The sequence below is a fragment of the Vidua macroura genome, chromosome 2, assembly GCF_024509145.1.
Source record: "Vidua macroura isolate BioBank_ID:100142 chromosome 2, ASM2450914v1, whole genome shotgun sequence".
NCBI classification, from domain to species: domain Eukaryota; kingdom Metazoa; phylum Chordata; class Aves; order Passeriformes; family Viduidae; genus Vidua; species Vidua macroura.
This window is the reverse complement of record NC_071572.1, coordinates 15496020-15522045: the sequence shown is the minus strand read 5'-3', so window position 1 is coordinate 15522045 and position 26026 is coordinate 15496020. Positions and strand designations below refer to the sequence as shown.

General features: G+C 41.7%; 2 protein-coding genes across 3 annotated transcripts in view; one reads left to right on the top strand and one right to left on the bottom strand.

Moving 5' to 3' along the window:
* The first annotated feature begins 4442 nt into the window (after positions 1-4442).
* Positions 4443-16769, top strand: PDHA1 (pyruvate dehydrogenase E1 subunit alpha 1). Of its 2 annotated transcripts, XM_053970168.1 has the most exons (12): positions 4443-4610; positions 5851-5865; positions 7256-7324; positions 8675-8848; positions 9518-9644; positions 11917-12008; positions 12381-12473; positions 13658-13813; positions 14002-14073; positions 14711-14778; positions 15634-15742; positions 16320-16769. In XM_053970168.1, the coding sequence occupies exons 1-12, from the start codon at positions 4545-4547 to the stop codon at positions 16482-16484; spliced, it is 1206 nt and encodes a 401-aa protein (XP_053826143.1). In that variant the 5' UTR covers positions 4443-4544; the 3' UTR covers positions 16485-16769. The 2 variants fall into 2 exon arrangements, with proteins under 2 accessions (XP_053826143.1, XP_053826144.1); XM_053970169.1 differs by lacking the exon at positions 5851-5865.
* Positions 16770-16895: 126 nt separating this feature from the next.
* MAP3K15 (mitogen-activated protein kinase kinase kinase 15) overlaps positions 16896-26026 on the bottom strand; it is an 81878-nt gene continuing 72747 nt past the window's right edge. Inside the window, exons 21-29 of the mRNA XM_053970167.1 lie at positions 23872-24049; positions 23035-23209; positions 21143-21328; positions 20641-20746; positions 19279-19489; positions 18310-18422; positions 18048-18145; positions 17868-17944; positions 16896-17383 (exon numbers count right to left, since the gene is read on the bottom strand). Of these exons, the coding sequence (XP_053826142.1) occupies positions 17269-17383; positions 17868-17944; positions 18048-18145; positions 18310-18422; positions 19279-19489; positions 20641-20746; positions 21143-21328; positions 23035-23209; positions 23872-24049 (1259 nt within the window). The 3' untranslated portion in view covers positions 16896-17268. The remainder of the gene's footprint in view (positions 17384-17867; positions 17945-18047; positions 18146-18309; positions 18423-19278; positions 19490-20640; positions 20747-21142; positions 21329-23034; positions 23210-23871; positions 24050-26026) is intronic.

The following is a 26026-nucleotide window of genomic DNA, read 5'->3' as shown; positions in this document are numbered from 1 at the left end:
TAACATAAAGAGAAGCACAGAGGCATAAAAGGATAAAAAAATTGAGCATGAAAAATGACATTAAATCTTCATTATCATTCTTCTCCTTCAAGACATTGGTGTTTCCCAAATATTAATGCAGAAAAGCAATCAGAATGAAGAACAGAAATTATACTTTCTTAATTCATTTTTCTATCCCTACTGGAATCAAAACATCTGGAAGATCCTAGAAAACTGCCTCTCTTTCAAATTCCAGTGACTCCAAAGGAAACAAACCATCTGAAGGATTTTGACAGTACAATTAAGTGCCTTAATTCCCCCATCTATGTTGTCCAGCTGTCTAAAGCTGGAACTACTAGAACCTGTAGGACTGAATGGGAACTAGTCAGAAGGGATGGGAGACATAGATCAAAATAGAGACATTTTCAGTGAGAAAAGCAGAGAAGCAATGTGGACCTGAGAAAAGGAAGAGAGGAATACTGATAAAAGAAATGCTTGGATAAGAAAATCGAATGAGAATGGGGAGGACAGGAAGAAAAATGGGAGAAGATAAATAAATGGAAATGCAAAACAAAGAATAATGAGAGAAAATATTGTTCTTGCTGAGCAGTTTAAAACAGAGTATAGTGTATTTCTTAATATTTAGAATGGGAGGAGGCATCTGGAGTGAAGCTGGTGGTTTAGATTTTAAATATGGAAAAGGAACTAAGACTAAATCTGTTCTGTTTGGTAACTTTATTCTTCAGCCCAGTCGCAGGATCTGATCCCTTGTCATTCACATCTGAATATGTTCATCCACTCGTGTGCTCTCACTTGGAGTTAACTGACTGCTTCCCACCAGGAAGAAGTCAGGGCAGGGAGCTGGAAGCTGCTGTGTGACCAGCACAGACAAGATTAGGCCACCATCATCCCCAGTCTGTCCTCTAAAGTGAACGGAGCCAGCTCACCATCCACCACAGAGATTGTCACGACGAGCACGCAGCAGAGTCCCCCTGTACTGCCATTCTAATGCCGCTCAGAAAGGCTGCTCCATGGCCTCAGTTTACTTCAAGCATTTTGAGTTAAATTAACATGAAGAACAGAGACTACAATTTAAGGGGCCACCCTATGGAGCCGCCCAGGAGACCTGGGGAAGCGTGTCACAGCATGGATCCTCCCACAGAGGAAATGAGGCTGAAGCAATGTGGCCACAAGCTGTTCCTTGGCAGCCACCCTGGCTGCCTGCTGACTTAGAGCTATGGTGGCAAAGGAAGAAGAAATTCTGGGCAGCAAAATTCTGGGCAGCAAAATTCTGGCTCCTGGAATGAGGTGGAGATTGCTTTCACCTGGATGCAGACACTGTGCCAGGGGAGTCCTGGATGTTCCCCTCTGCTTTCAACCCAATGACAAACATTTGTAACAGCAGCTGCAACCCGAAAAATAACATTTTAGGATCACACCCAGAACAATAGAACATGATGAGTTTTGGCCAACTGCCATGCAACACACCCTTGACGTAATACTAAAGTCACATATGGCAAGGTACTCCATTATGAAATCTTACATAATCATCTTTCATTAAATTATTTTCTAGTGTTGTTCTCTGCTTATAATTTTGTTTTCCTCTTTGTTGTTTACCTCATTCATGAATTAGCTTTCTGCATTAGTTTTCTGTAGGACAATTTAATAATTTCAGGATGTTTTAAGAGCTTTTAATAAAGAAAATATATGAATATTAATGAAATACCATGAACAGTAAAAAAATGGCAGAGGTGATATAGTGCTTTACTATATTTCCAGGGAGGACAAGAATGGATCATTTCCTATCTAAATAACTATTTCCAATGACTATTAGAAGTGTTGATAACATCTGTCTATAATTGTGTAACTATAAAAATGGCTCTGCTTTTTTTTCTTTCATTAGGAGAAGGAACAGGTAACGACACTGAACTTGAAATTATCTTGACTGGATTATTTAATAATAATAATAATAATAATAATAATAATAATAATAATAATAATAATAATAATTTTCCTTTGAGCAGGAGCAATTATCCAGTTAACAATTGTTCAGTGATCTCTTGAAACCTTTATTTCATACTGTTGCTTGGTGAAGTTGGCATGTGAGTTTACCAGAAGCTTCCTGTCTTACATACAGATGCCAGTACACTTCATTCTTTTGATGAACCTCATTTGGAGAATGTGAAAACTATTAAAAGCAGAAGGTGAATCCTTATTTTGCCATGCACTCCAGGAAATTCTGCAGCCCCAGCATCCTCCCATGAGCAAATCATCCCAGCCCAGGTGCCACTTGGCCCTGCTATAAATCTGAGTTGGGCAGAAGGACAGTCCTATGCGTGCCTCATGAGTCCCACAGATGTAACTGGTGTGTGCATGAACACCACCAATGTGCATGAATCCATCAGCAATCTCTCCACAAATGTGCAGGCTGGCTGATAAAAAAAAATGCAGGTTGCATGCTTCCAGACAGATGACTACACTATTTAGAACTGTCCTGGGACCTCTGGGGGTGTTGCAGCACCTTGGAAACCCTGGGGGAAATCCTTCAGGATAATGTTGTCTTTAGCAGCAGAGCCACTCCCTGCCTGCAGAACGTCTCCAGCAAGTCTGCTGGAGGCTGCCAAGTACTGGCTTTCCAAGCAGTGAAGTGCTACAGACTAAAGGCACCCTAGGAAAAATGCCTTTTGAGACAACTGATCAATATTTTCACTGTGCCCTTTATTTTCCTGGAGGTCAGCTGCTGTTGCTGATGTTATTGCCTTATGAAGGAAGCCTAAATCTGCTTGGTAGTGTAGAACTGACTTGCAAAGTTCAAATTTCCAACATGTTACATGCCAATAAAGATTCCACAAGAGGCTCCTGTAGAGACTTGCCTTTGCCGACGTGTTAGCAAGAACTGCTTTGTCCCTTGGGACACTGGAAAAGAGCACTGTCCAGCTACTCCCAGATGGATTTCATGATTGCAAAAGTGATACTATTTTCAGGCTTTTTTCTTAGATGTGAAAATCAGTAGCATTATTTTGCTTCTTTTACACATCCTGGCCTACCCAAAGGCAAAGCATATGTCAAGGAAGCTGCAGGGCAGCAGCACAAAGGTAGGAAGCTGAGCACTGCCAGTGCCCTGCACTGTCACCAGCACTAGAAGCTGAAGAAAGTTTAGTTAATTTTCAGTCCTCCAGCAAGCTGATACCAAGCCTGGGTTTGTTTTTCTGAGCAAGAACTAACCAAATACATGAAAAATTAGGCTTCTTCACAACATCTTTATGACATGAGAGATGGCTACCTCCCTTCCTACTCTGTGTTACAGACAAAGTGAGGGAGTGTCTTTATTAATGGAGACATGAGAGTCTTTATTAATGGAACAGGGGGGAGGCCAAGGAAGAAGGTGAACAGTACAGTGGGGATCCATATAAGGCTGTATTTTGGAAACAGATGGCACTTTCAGTCCTCTCTGATGGAGGTGAGGTGTAGTTTGAGAGGCACATTTTCACTAGAAATTATGCCTTAAACATTTATCACTTGTGCTGCACTTGAGCTTTGTGCAACCTGCAGGACTCAGCACACACAAGCACTTGCGCTGACAACAGGTGAACAAGATTTACTTTCTGGGTTTTTTTTTTTGGCAAGGAACAGGGGAGAAGTGCACACCCCATCAGCTGTATCTGCTCCGTGTCCCTCCGCAGGGTTATGCTGATGTCAGCACAGCCCGGGGGAGCGGAGCAGGGCCAGGAGTGGAGCCAGGACAGCAGCACGGGTGGCTCACCTGGATCGGGCACTGCACGGTGTCCGCCCCCGGCGTGCCCTGCAGCCGGCGGCAGGAGAAGGGAGTTGGCTGGAGAGATCAGCAGGTGTCACACGGTGGGAGGCCTCTGCAACATTGAGTTAAATCTTAACTTTGCTGTGTATTTCCCAAGAGATGGATGCCTGTGACGTTAAAGGGAAACCGTTTCAACACTTTATGCTTTTAAAAGCCAGGGAATGCGTTCGCACGGAGCAGCTCTCGCGTAGCAGCACATTAAGCACTCAAACGGAGCCACAGCATCAATGAGGCTGGAAAAGACCTCTGATATCATCGAGCCCAACCCATGACCCGACACCACCACGTCAGCTGGACCACGGCACTGAGTGCCATGTCCACTCTTCCCTTAAACACCTCCAGGGACGGTGACTCCACCAGCCTCCTGGGCAGCCCATTTCAGTGCCTAATCACGCTTTATGAGAAGAAATTCTCCGAATTCTGGGAAGAAACACGCTTCTTCCGACAAGAAATTCCTCCGAAGATCCAACATTCCTCCTGACGCCTAGGCTGCACGAGGCGCGCAGGAGCCCGCGCGGCTCTGTGAGGAAATCCATCTTCCCCACATTTGATGACCTTTAATGACCTTTAATGACATTTTGGCTCTGGCCAGCAGGGGGCGTTGCCCGGGCCGCCGCCGCAGCGCAGGCCCGCGCATGCGCAGAGCGCGGGGACGCAGGACAGGCGGCGGTCGCGGCCGAGGCGGCGGCGGCTGAAGGAGAGCCGCGGACGGGGCCCCGCGGCAGGCGCTGCCCACCCTTCCCGCTCCATGCGCAGGATGCTGCTGGCCGCGCTCTCCCGACTGCTGCAGGGCCCGGCGGCCGCCGGCAGGACGGTGAGTGCGGCCGCTGAGTGCGGCCGGTGCCGGCCAGGCCGGGAGCGGTGCGGTGTAGGAGGGGGGCGCGGGGCACGGCTCCGGGAAGAGCCCGGGAGAGACGGCGGGAGCTGCCCGGGAACGTGGGTCCGGCAGCGAAAATCTGAAGAATAATTAAAGAAAAAAAAACACGTTGTTTTTTCTTTCCCTCGCTCTGCGTGACGATCCCAAGTGACAGTAAAATGGTCGTCGCGTGCAGGAGCTCGGTTTTTAAGCCCATAATGGCGCAGGGCTTTGATCGATATTGGCCATGCATACTTAGACTGCACAGGTCAGCTCCCGCAGAGATCTGCTCGGCCCGATTGGAGTTCAGCTTCTGACTGAACTGCCTGACCTCCCTTTGCTCAGCCAACAGCCCCTTTCAACCTCTGCGTGAATTTTGTTTCAAAGTTTGTTATTTTTTTTATTAGTGTGAGTCACTTGTTGTATTTTATCTTTGTTGCGTGAAAAATTGTGCTTTTACCACTTCATTCAGCTTATTCCACTGTAATGACTGTGGCCATGAGGAAAATTAACCCTGCTGAAAAAGACTTGTTGGCAAGACCAGAGTTAAAAGGTACTTTTTGGTAACTAGAAGTCAGGTGCCTTTTTGCCATGGAGAGCAGATGTGTTGCTGCAGCCCCCTTCTGAGGCAGCTCTCTCACCCAAGCATTCACTGTATGTGGATGACTGGATCCATCAGAAAAACACTGGGGAGAAAATCTACTGGAAGCTCTCGCTATCTGTCTTTGGGCTGCATATCTAGGAGTATTTCCTACTACACAAATAGAATCTCTAGATTAAATTTTGCAAATTTGGGTGCCTAAAATTTGTCCCTTACTACAAGTACGTGGCCTACTCTGGAGATACTGTGTTCTCCTGGAATGCCAAAGTAAATCTGGTTCAGATATTTCAGTAAAGATTTTTGGATCCTACTGCTTACCAAATATATAAATATTTTTCTTTAATTGTTCCTATGCCTCTGTATTGAAGGCATAAATTACCAAATAAATAGAGGTAGACTTAATCTATAAAGCAGTATCTCATACATGCTTTAAGCATTTTCCAGAGTGTACAGATGATTTCCATGTATAGAAACTACCACTTGCAGTGTTCTGTTCTAGTTGGATAATAATTTGCTGACTTCTCTTCCCCTCATTATTTGCTACAGCTACTTACTCTTCTTCCTTTTTTTTTTCCCTTCCAAACGCTGCTAACCTAGGGAGCCGTTAGCGAGGTAAGGCCTCAGTCAGACTTGTGAAGGTTTACTTTTGATAGGTGTACTGCCCACATATCAGGGCTTTGATTCAGACTCCTCAATGTTCTTTTATGTCCTCTTCAGGGTAGGCAGTTTCATCAGGTGGCCTAAAGAGATCCCTCCCAACCCTGGCCATTCTGTGATACTGTGAATCCAAACTGTGGATTTACTTCCAGCTCTAGAAGTAAAATAGCTTTTCTTCACTGATAATACTGATACATTGTGGTAAATAGTGTAGAAACTAGGTTTAAATTAAAACTTCCAAATATTCAATTTGATACCAGGGCAGGGTGAATGGGGGCAGTGTTGCTGATAAATCTGATCGATATGCAACAGAGGATGTAACCAGGATGGATTGAGAATTTTTTCCCAAGCTTCATACTTGTCAGTCAGACCTTTTTTGGAGATGGTGACCTGAACATTCTCAAAATTTTGGTGTAATCTACCTTCAGCTAAATGTATGTGGATTCCCTGGCTGAAGGAGCTGCTGAAGTTTTTGTGTAACTTAATTAGCAGTACAGTCTTGCCACTAAAGATGTCGTGTTCCTTATGCTGTGGCCACAGTACATGCATGGACATGGGCCCATCCTGTCTCACGCTGCAGTGAAACTTGCTAAAGTCATTTAAAATCACCACCATTCATTAGTCAACAGCCCGTGTTCCTTCTTTAAGAGGGACCAGTAATGTATTTTTAAACATCCTTCCTATCTCTCCCCTACCATGCCACCCTTTCTGTTGCGGTGTGTTTCTTGTATCCTCAGGAACCTTCTGTGTTTCCATGTTTTTAGAGTAGCCATAGGAGTGGCCATGCTGTTATAGAAATGATGCTCGCTCTCTCCATTGTTATGGCTTTGAATTCCCCCAATTTCTCTTCCTATTGAAAAGAAAAAGTGAGAGTAGTTTATGTTTCAGATATCTGCTGGATTTCTTTTGTTTGGTTGGTTTTGGGGTTTTTTTGTTCTATCTAGTCAAAATTCCAGTCAGCACACAGTCAGCAGTCAAAGTCTGTGTTGGCTGTCTCTCCTTATATTGTCAGCCTGGCATGTGAAGGGATAAACAATTATTTTTGTGGTTTTGATGATCTTCACTGTCAAAAGTTTTGAAACTTAATAGGTTTATTTTAGATAATAAAGGGTATTACCAGTTTAAATTCTCTTTTTCTAATCTTAATTTTAAATAATGAGTTTTAAAGGATTTTGGCATACAGAATAAAAGTTCCCTAGTCTTATGTAATATGCTACTGCTGAGTCTAATTGATAAGTTATTTCAGTTTGGGAGTACTCTTAGAAATTACTTGAAAAGTCACATACTTTCACTTGATAATTACATTTAAACATTGCTCATGCTTTGGTTTTGTCTTTTTTTTAAGGCCTCTCGAGTGGTGGTAGCATCACGTAACTATGGAGACTTCGCAAGTGAAGCTACGTTTGAGATTAAGGTGAAGAAGAACACTTAATACTGGCATTCTTTGTAAGCATTTGTTAGAGATCTTAACCTGATGGACTGGTCCCCATGTCTCTCTCAGTTAGAAAATACGATTTGAATTTCCAGAACCAAATCCCTCACTATCTGACCTGATTACTAAGTGCAGCTGGAAGTACTGTGTTGGCAGTGTGTGGTAATGTTACTTGTTTCTTAAGAATGTGAAGTTGTGATTTTTTGCAGCTGTTATATTACAATGCAGCTGTGAGAATAGAGTCAGAAAGGAGATAAAGAACCTTTTCTGTTCTGTTGTTTCCTTAATGCTTTTCAAACAATTATGTATTTGCAGTCTATCCCGAACATGCAGCTGGTTGAAGTCTGTGTGGATTTTTGAGGAAAAAATTTGGCATCCTTTCAATGTTTGACTTGGTGCTGCTCAGAAAATGTGTGATATATTCTGTCAGCTTTCCACTCTGGTTGGGTCTTAGGAAAAAGTGATGTTTCTATTGGCAGTAGCTTTTGTGCTGGTGTTTCATTCAGGAATTGATGAAAGAAAATCTGAAAGAAATAACTTGGGTTGTTCTCCACCCTCTCCCTGTTTGGCTGTGCCTGTGAAGTATGAAAATTGTTTCAGGTGGAAGGGAAGGAATATATGTTTATATGAAAAGTCTTTTTTGAGTAGACACAAGGTTCATTATTTGATCCTGTGTTGATAACAAGATTCCAGAGTTTCTGTTGTTCTGTGAACTTTGAAGCAGAGTTGTCTTGAGTAGTGTGCCCAGGTGTTATATCCAGTTAATCTAGGTGTCAGTGGATTTGCTCTGGAGTGACTTTTGCTTTGATATAAACTGTCTTTAACCTATATAGAAATATTTTGGCTATTTAATCTGCACTGACAGAGTAATTTGTTTAGTCTCTTGCACTGAATTTACTGTTTATTTATAACAGAGGTAGCAGAGGTGAGGGCTAGTCTTAGAACCAGATCTTACAAACAGAGCAATCTCTTGATCTTTCTTATCTCTTCACTAAGCCTCTGTAGCTCTTTCCAAGTATTTGGTGTGCAACAACCATGGAAGTGTGGTTTTTGCCATATTTCCAGAGGACTTTAGTTCACTTCTGCTTGTAGGAATAATGAGGCTTTATTTTCTGAGTAGAAATCTGTCTTTATTAAAAGTAAGGGGTTTATTTCCCTGAATTTTGAAACAGTGCACAGTTGTCCTAACCTATGAGTTCAGGTTTTGCTGGCTTTCTTTTTTAGAAGGGATTACACTCTGAATTTGAAAATGGCAGATCATAAAAAAATGAAGTAATACTTGTAAATAAGATGAATGATTTTCAGGAAATAATGACTTGTTTAACCTTGCAGCAATGTGACCTCCATCGGCTGGAGGAAGGGCCGGGCACCACGGCAGTGATGACTCGAGAGGAGGGGCTCCAGTACTACAAGACCATGCAGACCATCCGGCGCATGGAGCTCAAGTCTGACCAACTCTACAAGCAGAAGATCATTCGTGGCTTCTGCCACTTATATGATGGTCAGGTAAGAACTCTTGGCCAGGAGGTTTTATATTGTTTTACCTTATGTAATGTAGGGATTTTAATAGAGTGGAGAATGTAGAACTGAGTATCTGTGTACATTGTGAGAGAAGGAGAGGGATGAGAGGAGGGAGGAGGAGAGACACAAAGACAGGGAAGGGCACAGTGCAGCTGAAGATCAGCTGAATGTGAGGAATAAGCACATTTGAAGGCCTCCATTTCCCCCCTCAAGTTTCATTGGTGGCTTTCGTTTCTGTATCTCATGGATACAGAAACTGCTGTGCCCACTAAAAAGCAGCAGCCAGGAGAAGAAACTTCATGAACTTAATGAAACTTTGCTGTCTGTCCATTATCCACTGATGTTTTTGAATTGTGATTGTTGAGAATTGTGATTGTTCCCCTCATTGGAGGGGAAAATTTTTCAGATATTTGCAGATTCTGGTTCCCCTCTCATGTGCCTTTGCTAGTCAGTCTGGTTGGAATTTAGAGCCCAAGGCTGTTGTAGCTCCAGGCCTGTTATCAATCCTTGGGATTTAAGTCAGTCTCCTGTATCTGTGCTCTTCCTGTGACCTGCCAGTATTTGATGTGTGTAGGATCAGCAGTGTGCCACAATGCTGACTGTGGGAGCTGTGTGTTTTTCTTCATTGCTAAACTTCCTTGTCCTGTGTAACAGGAGGCTTGCTGTGTGGGGATTGAGGCTGCCATAAAGCCCACAGACCACGTGATAACAGCGTACAGAGCCCACGGCTTCACCTACACCCGAGGAGTGCCTGTCCGGGAGATTCTCGCGGAACTTACAGGTTTGTGCTCAGCCGAGTGAGGATCACTTGCTGCTGTGCTTGTGTCAGATTTTTTTTCTCAAATTCAAAGTGATGTTGATGCACCAAGTATACTGGACCTTCAGAAGCAGTCTAGTGACATAGCAGAATGGATCAGCTGTTTCAGTTTTATGAATCAGTGATTTTTATTGTGAAAATTAACAAATAAAGAATATTTAAGTGCTGGTACTTCTAAAGCACAAATTCATAAGATTTTTCTAGATACTCTATGCTGTATTCATTGTGCTGCAGTAGGTTTGAACTTGCTGATGGTAGGCATCTGCTCTCAGTGGGACAGGGCATTATCCTCCCTAGGAGACAGACCTGGATTTTCAGAATTATGCTGATTAAGTCTTAGGAAGACTGGTAAACTTTGCTTATAATGATAAACTGAATGATTTGGAAAAATTTGACTGTGACAAGAATATTAAGTGATAATCAAGACAGAGATTTTGCAGAAAGGAAAGATGGCTGTCCACAGTAGGATTGAGGATGGAGCAGAGAAGAGAACATCAGCCTGATCTGTGAACAGATGCAAGGAGCTTGAAGGCCTTTATGCATCACTGGTATAATAAAGACTTGATCTGAGAACCTGCATGCTTGAAATGTTAGTATAGGAAAGCCTGTTTGGGGGTTAGATAAGTGGTATGATTTTGTAAACTAAGAATTGTGTGTGCTAAGAATGCATATGTGTAATGTGCACAAAAGCCCAGAATCCAGTGGTGACTGATTTGCCAAGTGTCACTGGATACTGGTAAGTCAGAAAGTAAATGGGAAGATAGTCATGACTGTAGCCAACTATGGGACCTGAAACTACAAATATGAGTGATAATGTAGTGCAAATTTTTTTCATTTCATGACACTAATAATTTTCTTTAACATTACACTTGACTTTATTGGGTCTCTTTCAATTGGGAAGGAGCGGCTATAGTAAAGAGATTTATTCCAGAAAATGACACTTGGGGAAAGTTCTTAGAACTGCTGCTAGAGTCCATTCTTACAAAGAAAGATCTTGACTACAAATGCCAAACTGAAAGACAGCCTGAGTTACAGTGACAGAATTAAAAAATCTTTAAAGGACAAGGAAGCAGAGTCACCCAAAATAAAACCAGTAGATAAGATCCTATAGGAAACAAGCTATAGCAAAGGACTTTTCAGGAGAATTGACAATGACATGAGAAATGAGTTTGTGTTCTAAGAAAAGTAGAAAATGTAGCAAAAAGTAACATTGGTTAATCGGGAGTTCTTAAATACATTCTAAAATACAAGAAGGGACTATACAAAAAGTGGAGGGAGCTTACTAAATGTAAATTGCACTTATTCATAAAACTATTTTTCTTAAAATTAGATTTTTTTTTCTTTGGTCCTAGCTGGCAGAATCTGTAACAGCTCCCACAAAACCAATTCATAAACATAGCAAAGGTATGAGAAATACCAACAATAAAAATGATCCACTATAAAGTAAGAAAGAGAAGTACAAATTTCAGAAAGAGTCTCAAGAGACTTCTTAAACAAACGCCAAGGCAAAAAACCAGCGAGACAAGCTGAGCTTACTAGAAATAAAATGCAATCTTCTATGAATAGTAACAAGACAGATAAGAATAGGAAATGGAATGGGCTGATGAGAAATTCTGTGTTCTTAGATGGGCTCATTTAAATACGGTTTGTTGCAATGCTTCATGGATCACTGGTTATCTTCAAACTACACCTTGAATAAAGCTGGGCTGGGTGACTAATGTTTATATTGGGGTGGAATGGGGAGCTGGTATTTCTTGTGGTTTTTTTAGTGTCCTGTTGGTAATTTTTACATGTGGTTATTGTCAAAGAGAAGACAAGTCTAAATTATTGCAACTGATTTGGAACATTATTCTTACTTTTCTTGCAGAAGCCAAAAGTAATAATATACTTCTTGCAGATTACGATATGAGACCTTGTTGTCTGTAAAAAAGCACCGCATATTTATCTGAAAGTGCTTTTGTATAGTAGGACACTGAAACTTTTGGTTGGTTTTGAAATTTCTTAATCTCATCCATATTTCCAGAATTACACTTCCATTATTGTTCTTCATTTCCCCCCCTTTTCGTATTTATTTTCTGAGATGTTTAATTGTAAACTTGTATGAGAGAGGCCATCCTGTCTTAACTCCATGCAGATCATGGTCTTAGTGTTATTACCTTTAGGAACTGAATTAGATGTTTCCATTTGTATAGTATTTTTCCTCCAAAAAAGAAATTGCTTGTTATTCATGTTTCAGGTCGAAAAGGAGGATGTGCAAAGGGAAAAGGAGGTTCAATGCATATGTATACCAAAAACTTTTATGGTGGCAACGGTATTGTTGGTGCTCAGGTATATACATTACTTCTGTTTTAAAGCACAAGCTGAATTTAGCTCGTGTCCTCTTGCCACTCAGTGTTTCCCCTCAGTTTTTGTGGTGTGTGAGCTTGTATGCAGATACCATTGCTCTGTGGCTGGTATGTCTTATTCTGGTGTGCTCACCATTTTGTAAACTGAAGCAAAAATAATTCAAATTGAGAATACCATTCATGTTTATATTTTGGCTGCAATAACATTTGTAACAAAGGGAAGCGGGCGGGTAAGAGCTTGTTTGTTGAGAAGGTCTCTAACAGCCTAAATGTCACATATTAAAGTTCACAAGCTGCCTATCTTCAACTCCTTTAAATGCTGTTGTAAAATGTTTTGTCCTGTACTCTGTGGCAGGTTCCTCTTGGAGCCGGGATTGCTCTGGCCTGTCAATACTTCGCTAAAAATGAAATCTGTGTGGCCTTGTATGGGGATGGTGCAGCCAATCAGGTAAAGCAGCGTGGCTGGGGAGAATCAATTTTCCTTCTGTGCTCTGTGAGCTTTGCCTTTACTCCAATGTGTGGAAGAGCACATTTTGCCCTCCCTGTGTACCTGCAACCCAGGCAGTGTTGATGAACTCCATGGAGGTGGCCAAGCATGTTGTAGAATTTGGACATGACCACCTCTTACTTGAGTTGTCTTAGATGTTTGAGCAGGGATGTGTTCCAACAACTGTGTAGTCCTCAGAGGGGTGATTCAGGTGAACAGTTAAGAAGTTAATTGCTAGGTGCTCTTTATATATCAGGAATGTACCATGTGCTTGCACTGTTTTATCATATTTTGGACCTGTGTAAACATCTGCCCTTCCCCACCCCTGTTTTGAGCTTGGCCCTTGTAGCTGTAGTGGAGGGAAAACTTTTTGGCTTCTTCTGTTCTGGAACACTCTGGATACTCAGAGGCTAATGAGGCTAATGGTTAATTACACGAATGGTACATGAGTCTTGGGAGGAGGGGTTTCCAGTTGTGCACAGCTCACCTAAGTGTGACACCCTGAACTGTCTGTACTGTAAGGAGAGCTCTGAAGGATGGCAGTGAAGGTGACAGTGCTGTTGCACAGGGAGATATGTGTCAATCAGATTTCTGAAGACTGAGAAGAGGACAGAGCATTCTGGCAGAGCCAGTTACTATGGATATTCCAGCCAGTCTCTTCATGTTATCTGCTGAGACAATAAGCCAAATAAGCAGTTGGTGATTTAGAGTGTACCGCTGATAGTTTCACACTTTCAAAGCACGGGTGGAGATCTCAGTTCATGGTTTTCCCTGAATTTGATTCAGAGCAATCAAGGCTGATTGCAGTCACTGCAGTCAAACTTAACTTTGCTGTAGCAGCATCCTGCCAGGTTAATCAATTGTCAAGTTTTTTTATGACTGTTGCTGAAATACCTGAGTTAAAGTTGGAGGTTTTGGGGTACCCTAACACAGATAATGATTCAGCTTAAAAATTTACTTCTGTAAACTAGTGGGTGAGATGAAAGTTACCTTATATAGTGTAGCTTCTGAGCTGTAGCAAATGGCTGGTTTCAGATCACTTTTAGTATTAAAATTTCTAGACCTCTGCAACTGAAGGATTTTCAGTAGAGCCTATTGCTTGAAGGCTGAGCTCCCTGATGAGGTGTAACTTAATTTTCTTTCAGGGCCAGATATTTGAAACATACAACATGGCTGCCTTATGGAAGTTGCCTTGTATTTTTGTCTGTGAGAACAATCGGTATGGGATGGGAACATCAGTTGAAAGAGCTGCAGCCAGCACTGACTACTACAAAAGAGGATACTTCATTCCAGGTCTGAGGGTGAGTACAGCTTTTTTTTGAGGGGAAATGTGTGTGCGCATACCTACACAATGCATACGCAGATATTTATTTTATTTCTACATATATATATACTTGAAGCTGAATTCTATTCCACTTGTGGAAATACTGAGATTGGAAGTTTGGAGGCTGGGATTTTTTTGCCTTAACGTGTCTTTGCTCATTACCAGGTGGATGGCATGGATATTCTCTGTGTCCGAGAAGCAGTAAAGTTTGCAGCCGAGTACTGTAGATCTGGAAAAGTAAGTCTGTAACTGGCATTCCTTCTCCATGGGTGGAATTCCTGCAAGCTATTGCTGCATCAGTAGTTCCTCAATTTGTATTAACCAAACACTTACACTGTCATTTTTTCCCATTTCTACCACAGTTACATTCAGTTGTGAAAGGTGCTATGACTGTCAAGCAGTTGTGATTTTTGTGTTTAATTAGGGGAAGCATCAAAGAAGGCAATAATCATTCTATATTTACAAGAAATATAGAAATGGAAAGTGAAATAAAGGTTTTGTGAGGAATGTTAGTGTCTGTCACCCAAATACAGTAACACTGGTTTTGAAGATTTTCAATACTTGAAGCAATGAAGGTTCTGTGAGGTAATTTGAAATATTCTGAGTAACGGTGGAAGGAAGGAAATTGTAAAGCTGCTCAATGAGAACACGAAAAGAAATGCTTACGATATCAGCGCATGCTTTCATTTGAAAAATTTAGGTTTCATTTTACAGTGTGAAACTGTATGTGCTAATATTATGTAAATTAAACTGAGAAAAACCTATTGAATAAAAATAATTGCTCACTGGTGCAGTTCAGCTCTAGCAAATAGTTGCTGCTGTAACAAGTTGGTCATTCATGGTGGCAACACTCAGTATTGCTTTTCATTTCAAGGGTCCTCTTGTGATGGAGTTGCAGACATATCGTTACCATGGCCACAGTATGAGTGACCCTGGAATAAGGTACTGTCACATTCTTTCTTCTTTCTTTTCACTGAAAAGAAGTACTTTTCACTGATCAAATTCTAAGAGATTAAACTGTGAAATTCAGTGTTTAAATCAGATGTCAGATGCATTTAAAGGTACTGATGAAATTGCTATGAGCAGCCTGCTCACTCATCTCGTTGTTCAGCTGATAATCTGTAGCCATGAAACACACTTGTTTTAATGCAGAATTAAAAGTTGTGGGTTTAGAATTAGCACAAAGTCAGTTAAACTTCTGTGCTCTCAATTAATCAATTCTGCTTTCAGTGTGGCCTAACAGTGTGTCCTAATGAAGGTTTGGCTGAATAGCATCATGTTTTGGGGTTTTAAAAGGATTTAAATCCTGTAAGGTAAAATTACAGGAACAGTTTGGACTGCCCAGACAAGTTGAACACATCCTAAAAATACAAACATCCAGGTGCTAGAGAGATTTGGGCATTGGTCCAACTGACAAAGACGAATGTGTCTGCATGAAGTAGAGGTGTATCCCAGCTCTTCGTTGGAAACTTGCAGTGATGTGGAATCATCTACATGTCATGCAGCCCCCCTCTGCAGGGGGGAAGGGTTAGGAGGAAATAAGGATAACTGTCAGGATAACTGTCTCAGGCTGGGTTTGCTCCCCTTTCCTTTGAGTCTGGAGCTACTTCTGTTCAGTTGGTATTTACAGATCTCTCTCCGGAGGCCTTTGGCTCTTGCTGTGCCGTCCTTTGGATGATGAATGTTCTATGTTGTCACTGCATCCCTGAAAACTCTATGACTCTTTTTCTAGGAGTGAGCTGTGTCCAGAACCTCACTCTGCTCCAGGGTTCATGTCTTTGCCTGTCTTGTTCCTAGCTATCGTACTAGAGAAGAAATTCAAGAAGTGAGAAGCAAAAGTGATCCCATTACTTTGCTGAAGGACAGAATGGTCAACAACAACCTTGCTAGCGTTGAAGAACTAAAGGTATGGTTTTAGTTGCTATGTAAGGAATCTCTTGAGCAGTCACACACTGATGATCTCCAGAAAGCAAATCACTTTTAAGCACTGCTTTCTTTCATGTTCTTTAAGGTTTGCTTTAACATCACTTTTATAGGTGAAGGTGAAATTTTGTTGCAGACCAGCTCCTGAAGTTGTGTTGTGCTGGAAAGGCCTTTAGCTTTTGTGTTCTAAGTAAGGCTGGGGGATGTCATTTGCTAACAGATAGAAATCAAAATTACCTGGGCTTTCTTGACTCCCCAGGAAGGAGGTGAGTCTTGGAAAGGGAAATTACCAAGTGTGAAGAATCCTAGTGAAGGAGTGGGGAACCCTCAAACCCTGTGGAGCCCCCTAGGCTCAGTGGGGTCATGTTCCTTGGTCAGTAAGGTACCAGTACTACCCAAAATGATGCAGTTTAGTAGGGAAGGAGTTTTAAAAGGTTTTTAATTTTATATTTCTAATAATTGTTTACTAACTCTGACTGATACTTTATCATATCATCTAAATTCAAAATTATGATGCTTTTTCTGAGCTGTCTTCTAATAAGCATGTATTTCTGGTTTAGGAAATTGATGTGGCAGTAAGGAAGGAGATCGAGGAAGCTGCTCAGTTTGCTACCACTGACCCAGAGCCTCCCCTGGAAGAACTGGGTCACCACATCTTCTTCAATGAGCCACCCTTTGAAGTGCGTGGCCCAAACCAGTGGATAAAGTACAAGTCTGTCAGCTAAAGGCCTTTTTATTGGTGTAACTTATTCATAAGAATAAGTGAATGCATTTACAGGAACTATAATAAACAAGCTTATTTAAGAGCTCTTTCAAAGAGGAAATCTGTAAGGAAATCCATCTGAGTATGGAATTTCTTAAATATGATGAATGTTTCAGAAGAAGCTAAGTTGGGAGAAAGTGGTTTATTTAAAGTGCTATGTATTTGCTTTACTGACTTTCTTTGGATCACTGTATGTGTTACGTACAGTGTAAAAAGAAAAATAAAAATTAAACTTTACCAACCTTTATCTAATGGTCTATTTTATCTCATGAACTCTTTCCCAGAAACTCCACCAAAAATATAATTTATGTGCTCTGGTTTTGCTGCAGAAAAGTCACTAATTGAAAACATCACACAAGGCTTTTCTCAGTAGTTCAGTGAGACTAGCTTTAATACAAAAAGCTGTATAAATCCATCTACAACAAGGTGACATGCTCTAGCATATCCCCTCCCTGCTCAAACCATCAGCCAGCAGAAGTAACACATTTTAAGTTCACAGTTTCCACAGTGCTGAAGCCAATTCAGGTAGGTTTGTTCTCACCTAATGTTTTGTATTACATTGACAGGCATCGTATGCTTTAGTCTTGTCATAAATAACTTACATGCATTGACACTGACTTAAAAGCTGTTACTGTTCACTGTGTATTACACTGATGGTCAAACAAGCTACATAACTGTGCAAAACCTGCAAGGCCACTGTACATACAAATATATACATCTAACAGTTTAAGTGCTGGGAATGTATTTCATTTGCTTATTCCCATTTTGTTTTCTTCCAAAGCCTTGACCTGCACTGAGGTCTTGCTGGATGTTTGTCGGTGGTTTAGGATTGCATTCCAGATTCTGCAGCGAAGACCACCCCTGCATGAAGGGAAATGGAGAACAGTTAGGGGAAACTCCCTCATCTCCATTGCCTTAAACTGAGCAAGAAGTAAAACCAAGACATCCCAAGGATAGACCGGTTATGACAGTACTTAGCAAACGACATTGTGTTATGGTTAAAGCTTCTTCCAGGTCAGCCAGGGGTTAACAGAATGATGACAAGAGGACCTGAATCAATGGGTAGGAAAAATAAATTCTTTATGCCTGTTTTTCATATGATTACATCATCGTGAAGGTTGCAAAAAAATGTGCAACCTTGATAAATGCCAAAGCAGATGGCTCGAAGCATCCTCAGTGTAGTTGTGTCAGTTAAGATGTGAAAACTTTTATCAAAATCTGAGAGGAACTGATGGCAGTTGCCCCTGAACTGTCACTGACCCATTGGAATAACCAAACTTTAAAAGGTTTTTAACAAAATATGTTAATTAAGCTCTTAACAATGAACTAGAAAATATTTTCTTACCGCAGCTGAAGATACCACAAGTCATCTTTGGTGATATCATTAAGGACAGCACTTAGTGTGTAATCTTCTTCAACAAACTAAAAAAGCAAATTTATTCATAAATAAATATTCCTTCTTTGAAACCAAACTGCTAATTATGACTAAAACTTGGGGGTTTTTAAAATGTGATTTTATTTTTACCCTCTTAATGGTATCCAAGTCTGCTCCTTGTTGTTTCAGCCAGTTCATGAGCTCAGGGTCTGCATTCTCTCTAAAAGTTGCTGCAGACCGCTGGGAATCTTTAACAAAAACAAAGGTTAATACACCTCAATACTAGGACAAAAGTGGTTGTTTTCAGGTAACTGAAGCTTAAGCTATATGGTTTTGCATCCTTTCAACAAACACATGATCTCATATGTTTTGTGTAACTGCAGTATCTTAATTCTGCAGTATCTCCTCATACCTTTGGGTTTAAGCTTTAATTGAAGCAACTGTAACTCCTGAGTCTTCTGCTCCAAAGATTGTTGTAAGAGGGTCTGATACTCTTTCTCCTTCTGAACGAGATTTTCCAAAAGCCTTGTAGCATATAAGAAAGATCAAACACAACCACACTGAGTATAAATCTAACTGAAAAAATACCATTTTTAATGAGTACCACAGGACAGAGGCATTTGTAAGAAGTACTGTCATAAGTAACATCTCTAATGGCTTAGAGATTTCATTTTGGTTGTCTGAGACTCAGGGGTGCCACTTGAAGGCTTTCACCTGCAGAATTTAGTAAATACCTCATAAATTCTGTTCCTGCTGTTGTGCAGCCTCCCTGGGCAGAGCTGCTGCCTTTATACTGTAATTTACTACTGAACAATCTAACACTGATGTTTTACCAAGGACTTTCTGATCATGGATTTATATCACATGCATAAAAAAGAATGGGAACTTCAGCTGTTGTGTAACCCATGCTGGCAGCACCCTACACATGTAACCCATGAGAAACAGGGCAGGGCTCTGCTGAGCTCTGCTGGTGCTAATTAGTGGCCAGCCTGTCCCGTGAGCCAGGACAGAGCTGCTCTGGCCTTTCCTTGCAGGAACAGCTTTGAGGCACTGACACCAAGTCATGGGGCATCAAAGGAGTAGGAAGGAAACTGGCACAGTTTCACAAGCCTAATTACTTCCCCACAGAAATCCAACATGACATTCTGCAATTAATAGATTAATTACACAGAAACAAATGCTGTATTGAATGATGTTCAGTTGCCATACTGTACTGCCAGTGTATTCCAAATCCACTTGTGCTCATGGAAGGCTTTATTGTAAGGAAATAGGTGAGCAGTACTACGGGTAAGTATGTACCCATCAGTGTAGAAAGCACAGCCTTGAGAGCTTTTCAAAGACTGCCTGAACATACATCCAGAGTCTTTACAGGAGATTTTACCTTAAGGTGTCATGTTTAAGTCTGCCCAGCTCCTGGCTGAGCTGCTGCTGAGCCTTGTGTGACACCACAGAACTGAGGGTGCTGACCCCCGATGTGATGGCAGCATCCTCAGCCCCATTTTGTTCAGAGGGCTGGAAACTCTCCTCCACTTCATCAGTGTCCTTGTCCCCACATTCAGTTTCTGATGCTGGCTCAAAGTGAGTGCGAAGCTCTGGTAAAAGGAAAGAGGGGAAGAACAAGATGTTTTTGGTAATTCTGTCTCCAGAGGTTATGCAGTCTGTTCTTCACTACTGTGGGTGGGGGAGACTTTGCATAATGTCTTTCATTGCAACACTGAGCAGGGGAGTAGTGAAGCCTTGTGTGAGCCGGAGCACAGGTTCTCTGGCATTGGTTCTAGAATGAGCGATGCACCAGCAAAGGTAGAGCTGTAGGTCATAGTTGTAGTGGGGACAAATATCATGAGATGAGTAGTAAGTCAATAAAATGTGTTAAGGAAAAATCCCTGAAAGCCTGCATTTTTCCTAAATAGTAAGAGAAAAAAAAAAAAAAGGGGTTTTTCCCTAATGCCTTGGACCAAAGAGCAGACAAAGCATTCCTCTTCTCCAGGGAGAATTTCTTAGCCCCACTTCTCAGAACTTGCTGCAGGTGGCCACCCTTTTACCAAAGAACAGTTGCGATTTTTCTTGTACAAAATCTTTAAAAATTTGGCTTTGAAAGCCATGGCAACTTTGGACTGAAAGGACTCACTGTTACTAAGTCTCTCAGAACATTCCTATACTGGAAGGGGTGCTCAGCATTTTAAACAGTTACAAAAGTACTTAAATATTTCCAACTCAACTCATTCCTAGACAGTACTTAAACATTTATCTTCCTGGTGGTTTTCCCTATTGTCCATCTATGGGCCAGAATCATCCTCATATTGATGCACTCTCTTCTACACATCTACTCCATAGCTCATTAATAATTTTTCAGAACACATAACCAGACCTGTGCAGTGTTAACCACCCTGGATGTCATTAATATGTACAGAATAATTTTCTTTCTTACTAGAAAATCTCCAGCTTGGACTGAATTTAATTTGCCTTTTTTTTTGTCATGTTTGGACCACACTGGGGGTGCAGAACCCCTGTTTATCTCCTCATTATGTGCTTTTGTACTGCAAGTACAGCATTAATCCTCCAGATCAACACTTCTTTCTCTGCAACACTCTGACCCCATGTCTTTTGATGAGTGGCACATGGGGTGCAGTTAATGGCATGCTGAAAGCGTAAACATCTGAACCGTTCCATTTGCTACAGCTCTTTGATATGCAGAACACCTTTTTTAAAAAAAAAAGGATTATTTTCAGCTGCTTTGATTTACCTGGAATAAGAATAGTGACTGCTGCTTGGACTGCACGGCGGATGATGTTATCCATGGCAAACATCCAATGGGGTCTTATTAAGTGATTTCTTAACACTTTGTTCACCTGTAAAAGTAGCAGCAAACATCATTTGCTCACACCTTAGGAAAGAGAACCTTATTTTCCAATAGTAATACTAAGCTTTATAAGGTAAAAACTGCATGCAGCTCTAAAAGCCTCCCACCTTTCAAAGTCTATACAACAGATTTGACAGTTTTAGGCTACAGCTTTCAAACCATTTCAAACCAGACTGTGACATTCAAACTCTACTACAGTACAAGGAGGGAGAGAAGTGAGGAACAGTGGGGAAGCTGCAAACCCCTGGCATAAGCTTTGTCCAGGAGAAACCTGATGTAGTGGAAGGTGTCTCTGTTCATGGAACGGGGGCTGGAAATAGATGATCTTTAAGGTCTCTTCCAACCTAAACCATTCCTCTGCGCCTACACGAGGAAAGGAACTCACTGCATCCTGGAATCCAAACAGCACCAGATGAATCTGATTGATGGAAGTGCTGTCAAAGTCCAAATCCATTTTCAACTTGGATATTGTAGAAGCCATCACTCTCTGCTCAGGGGAGTGTATGAAGTCCCTTAAAATCCCAATAATCTGCTTGATGTGGTCCACTGAAAGCTGCAGTTCTTCAGAGCTCTAGAGAAAATATTATGAATGTGTATCAAATTAATCCCAGAGTCATTAAACATCTATTTAGTAGCATTAATGTTCTTAGGGTTACATCGATTTGCTTACATATATTTCACATTATTGAACAGAATCACAGAACTTTTGTTTATGCAGAGTCTCTAGTTTTTATCTTTTCTTAAAAAAAAATTAAAGAGTAATTTCTGTTTTCAAAAAAACCCTGTAAATCTACTGCTACTGTGTCTGTCACAAAGGGAAGAGGCTCCAAATTATATCTACACATTCCTGCAATGTACTGCAGAGGGCAGCTCTCCTCCATTAAAACAGCAAAATGAGTCACTAAGAGACCCAATTTTTTTAGATACTATCCTTTCAATAAGCTGAATCTGGACTTCTATCTAATCATGCCGATATTTAATTTCCTTAGGAAAAAAATATGCTTATATATGCATTTATCCCAAGTGAAAAAAGGTCTAAAATGACACAGTGATCCACCACTGTTTATTTTATGATTTTCAGTCCATGACCCCCACAGTTAAAGCCATCCAAATGTCTATAAGAACAACCTCTGTAATTAAAAGGTAAAGGGAGTATTACATAAATTATGGAAAAGAGATGATGACAGCAGTGCTATAGAACAGCTGGAGACTGAACCAGGACTTACTGCTACTAAATAATCCTTCACTGCAGAAAATGCTTGGAGCCCTGATTATTTCTGACTCTGAATTTTAATTGTTTGTAAGGCTATCAGCTGTTTTGCAGTTTAAGCTCAGAGCAGAAATGTACCCCAGCTGCTTTCCCAGCCTGAGTTTGTGGTCTGCAGAGCCCTACAGAAGCCCCTGTGGTGCAGTTTGCCGGGGAAGGAGCACAGGGAGCAGCAAACCCTGGGCTGTGCAGAGCTGACCATGGAGCAGCAGGGCTTGACAGCCGAGCCACAAATGTCAACAGCTGCCTGGGGACACCACACCAAGAGTCAGCACGCTCCCCTTTATGGGAGTGCAGTCCAGGTGAAAAAACATAGCTTTAGTAAGAATAAATGATGGGAGAGTGTCATGAACAAGCGTGCTGGAGGATTGCCCAAAAATCACTGACAAGGGTATGAGCAAATGTCAGATTCACCAGAGAGAGGCTCATCAGGAGCAGACATTAAGAAGAAAAGGCTGTTACAGGTGTGTGGCAATGTTTGGCTGTGCATTAACCATTCTATGATTTTTTTCTTGCTCCTCTTCAGAGTAACTAAACCTTCCCACTCAACCTTCCCCTCTTCAGAAAATCCACCTTAACTTTCTTAAGATTCACGTACTGTGATCTTGGCACCTAGTTAACAAATGTTTTCTTAAAAATTGTTAATCAGGTCTCTAACGTAGAATATACCTATTACTATGTGGTGTTTTAGCTCCATGTCCTTAAAAGCCAAAAGAAAAGACAACACCAAAACCATTCAACTCACCAACCTCAGCCCTCCATAATCCCACATCAAATGCCCAAATCTCTCCCTCATATAAACCAAGAGCCCATTAGCAGTCAAAAGGTGGTGTTTGCTACCCATTCACACAACAGCAAACAGCTCACACAGTTACAGGTCTCAGAAATTAAGGATACTCAGAAAGAACAATCCAAAGGCCTTCATTTATTCATTTTCAGAAAAGGAATAGTATGACTTGGCTCATTATTTTTCCCTTGACATGTGAAAAGGTGAGCTGAAGTGAAATTACCTGTGCAATACACTCCTGCAAATTGGAAGCAACTTTATCCTGTTCTTCCTTAAGGATTTTATACAGGATTGCTCGGCGTTCGCTGTCCTTGCGCAGCAAGAACAGCCCAGAATCCTTATCCTCCACGGATGGCGAGGCGCTCCTGTCCTCCGAGGCCGAGCCCTCATCAGGGACGCTGTGGCAGCACAGGCACAAGAGAGACCTCAGCATTAGCAAGGAACCAGGACTGCCAGAAGGGAGCAAGGACACTTCTGGGGTTAAAAACTCAGTTCAAACTACAGCAGCAGATTGATCAGACTGGTAAGTGCTGATTTTGAGACAGAAGATGGCTCAGATCCTCTGCTGACTCAAAGCCCCTATGGCTGATTTCCCCCTGCTAAGAAGCTGGCATTAATGTCAGTTTTGGGAAGGAAAGCTGAAACTACTCATTTTTTTTCCTGGACCCATACTGTAACATACTCATTTGAAAGTGTTGCTTTGTACTTTGGGAGAAGCAGAACTGTATTTCTGCTTCCCATTTTGTTATGAGCATATGGAAGGGTCAAATCCTCACTTAACTCCTAAATCCATATCCACTCAATCAGTAAGACCACTGACATTTACTCACTGAAGGAAGGAAAGTGTAAAAGTACATGGAAACCTTAAAGGAGAGGAATGATTGTTCATTATTAAATATAGACAGTGTTTACATTAACTGGTAATCTGTCTATGCAATTTACTGATTAACACATGTGCTTACCTAACCATTATGTGAAAAAACTGCCCTCAGATAAAATAAAATGTGAATTAAATCTACAGAATCCCTCAAGGGTATCAAGTGAGAAGCAAATATTTTACCTTAGTAAATGAGAAATGGGATGCTTTGTCTGAATCTCTGAAATGGATCTCTTTGGCCTTTCGAAAAACACATCATGCTGTACATCAGAGTCTGGTGAAACAGAGCCGTGCTCACTGCTGCTACTGCCAGCCTGTTCCCCATGGACTGGCAATGGGAGGGATGTGTTTCTATTATAATCTAGGACAGACATGGTAAAATGTGTGACAGAGCTAGGCCAAAAAGGGCAACATGCTTTAAACAGCTGTGATCATCTTCACTGATATCAAGACCTCATTTTGCAAAATGGCTGAGGGAGAAGTAACCTTGTTGTTAAAAAGCAGTAACACAATTCAAAATCATTGCATGAATAAGCAAGAAAAGATTTTAACAAGTTAACTGCTAAACCCAAAGATAGCACAGATACTCACAGGAAATGCCATTTTGTTACCCTCTCTCACATATACACACAATCCCCCTTGGTGCTGGCCCTACCAGGTGACTCAAATAGATATGAGCAGTTTAAAGATTCTGAGGAACCAAGAGTTTCATCTGCTGCTCCACCACAGCCATCTCTCTAAGCAGTGAGCACTCCAACTATGTGCCCTCCTCACCTTTAATTGGCATCAAATTTCCCTCTCCATGCCTGAGATATCTGCGTCGCTCACATGTGCCCCTGCCCTTAGCAAGGACCCTCCCTCTCAGCACTGGCCTGAAGGAAATCTCTTGTCCCTTTCCAATTAATCTTAAAAGTAAGAAAAAATTAAAAACAAAACAAAAAAAAAAACCAAACCAACCCAGATGCTGAGAGTTTGCTGTAATCCTGATTGCCAGTTTGCAGCTGTGTGGCAGGAAAGGTAAAGTTCTCTCAGCCCAAGGTGAACATAACCATGGAGCTACAATATGACAAAAAGTTTTTGATGCTTGTCACTACAAATTCTTGGAGGTGAGGGAAGGAAGAGAGCTAGAAGTTGAAAGTTGTTCAGAAAGCTTTGACATACTCCATGGCACATGACTGAGGTTAAACAGTCACAGAAATGAAACAATGTATGTCACCTCATGAAACCTGGAGCAAGGCATCTCAGTAGGACAGCAAATTGAGAGCTGCTGTCCCAAGAGTAAGGCCTGGGATTTGTTCTGGTCTGCCTTTATTATTGGAAAGAAAGAGATAGGGATGAGATGGAAAGATGGGGACAAGTCTGAAGAAATTTGAGGTGAGAGAAACAATGGAGGAAGAAAATGATGAACTGCTGCAGCTGGGACTGTGGTAACTGCTGGGCCAGGATCTACCTTGGGCCACCAAACTTCCCCTGGGGATGGCTGCAGCAGCCAGCACAGCTCTCCCCAGCTCTGGCATGGAGAATCACACACTCAGCTGCCATCACGTGTCTTTCCCTCTCCTCACCCAATGCACAGTTCTCACATTTGCCCACTCTGCTCATGTCTTTGGTCAGCACTGAGCTCACTCCCTGCAGCACCAGCTCCATAACCTCACCAGCAGGAGAAGAGAAGAAAGGAGGAAGGCAGCAGGAGGGAGGGGTGCACCTGCCCTGATATTTGACAAAGAGCCTGTTGCTCTTGACACTGCTAACAAGGCAAGCTCTGCACTTTCTAACATCATGCAATTTTTCCAGGAAGACATCCTCAAGAGCTGAAAGGCTACAAGAGAAGATTGTTGTGGGACAGAGAGCTACAGCATGCCAACAGCTCTCCTGCATGCCACTGCCCTGGCTGAGCAGCAGGAGCTCTCCTGTTATCCCAGTGTCACTGCAGGGACTGGAGTTCAGCTCTCAGTGCCCCTCAGGACATAAGGTAATGCCCATTTCCTTGATGAAACCAATTCAGCCAGATGGTATAAATTCCTTGCTACTTGTTCCCTTCAGAATTCCATTATTTCAAAAGTTATTTGTTGAGAGAGGAAAAGCTCAAATAGGAAGAACTTCAATTTGCATTGGGAGTGTGTGTGTGTGCAGACAGGTGAAAGAAGCAGCAAGACCAATGGCTTTCCCTGTTTTGAAACAGTTCCTTCATATGATTTATTTGGCAGGTCTATATTAAGGTTCCTTATCTTATCACTGAGCAAGTGGCTGATATGTCTGGGGGGGAGGGAAGAAGAAACATGCCATGCAGATAAAACAAAACAACCCACTAGACAGCTACTTCAGCACCTTTGTGCCA

Coding starts and splice junctions, on each gene's coding strand:
- PDHA1 (XM_053970168.1), top strand. CDS start 4,545: ATGCGCAGGATGCTGCTGGCCGCGCTCTCCCGACTGCTGCAGGGCCCG. Junction 8,849..9,517: donor GCCACTTATATGATGGTCAG/GTAAGAACTCTT, acceptor CCTGTGTAACAG/GAGGCTTGCTGTGTGGGGAT. Junction 15,743..16,319: donor CTAGCGTTGAAGAACTAAAG/GTATGGTTTTAG, acceptor TTTCTGGTTTAG/GAAATTGATGTGGCAGTAAG.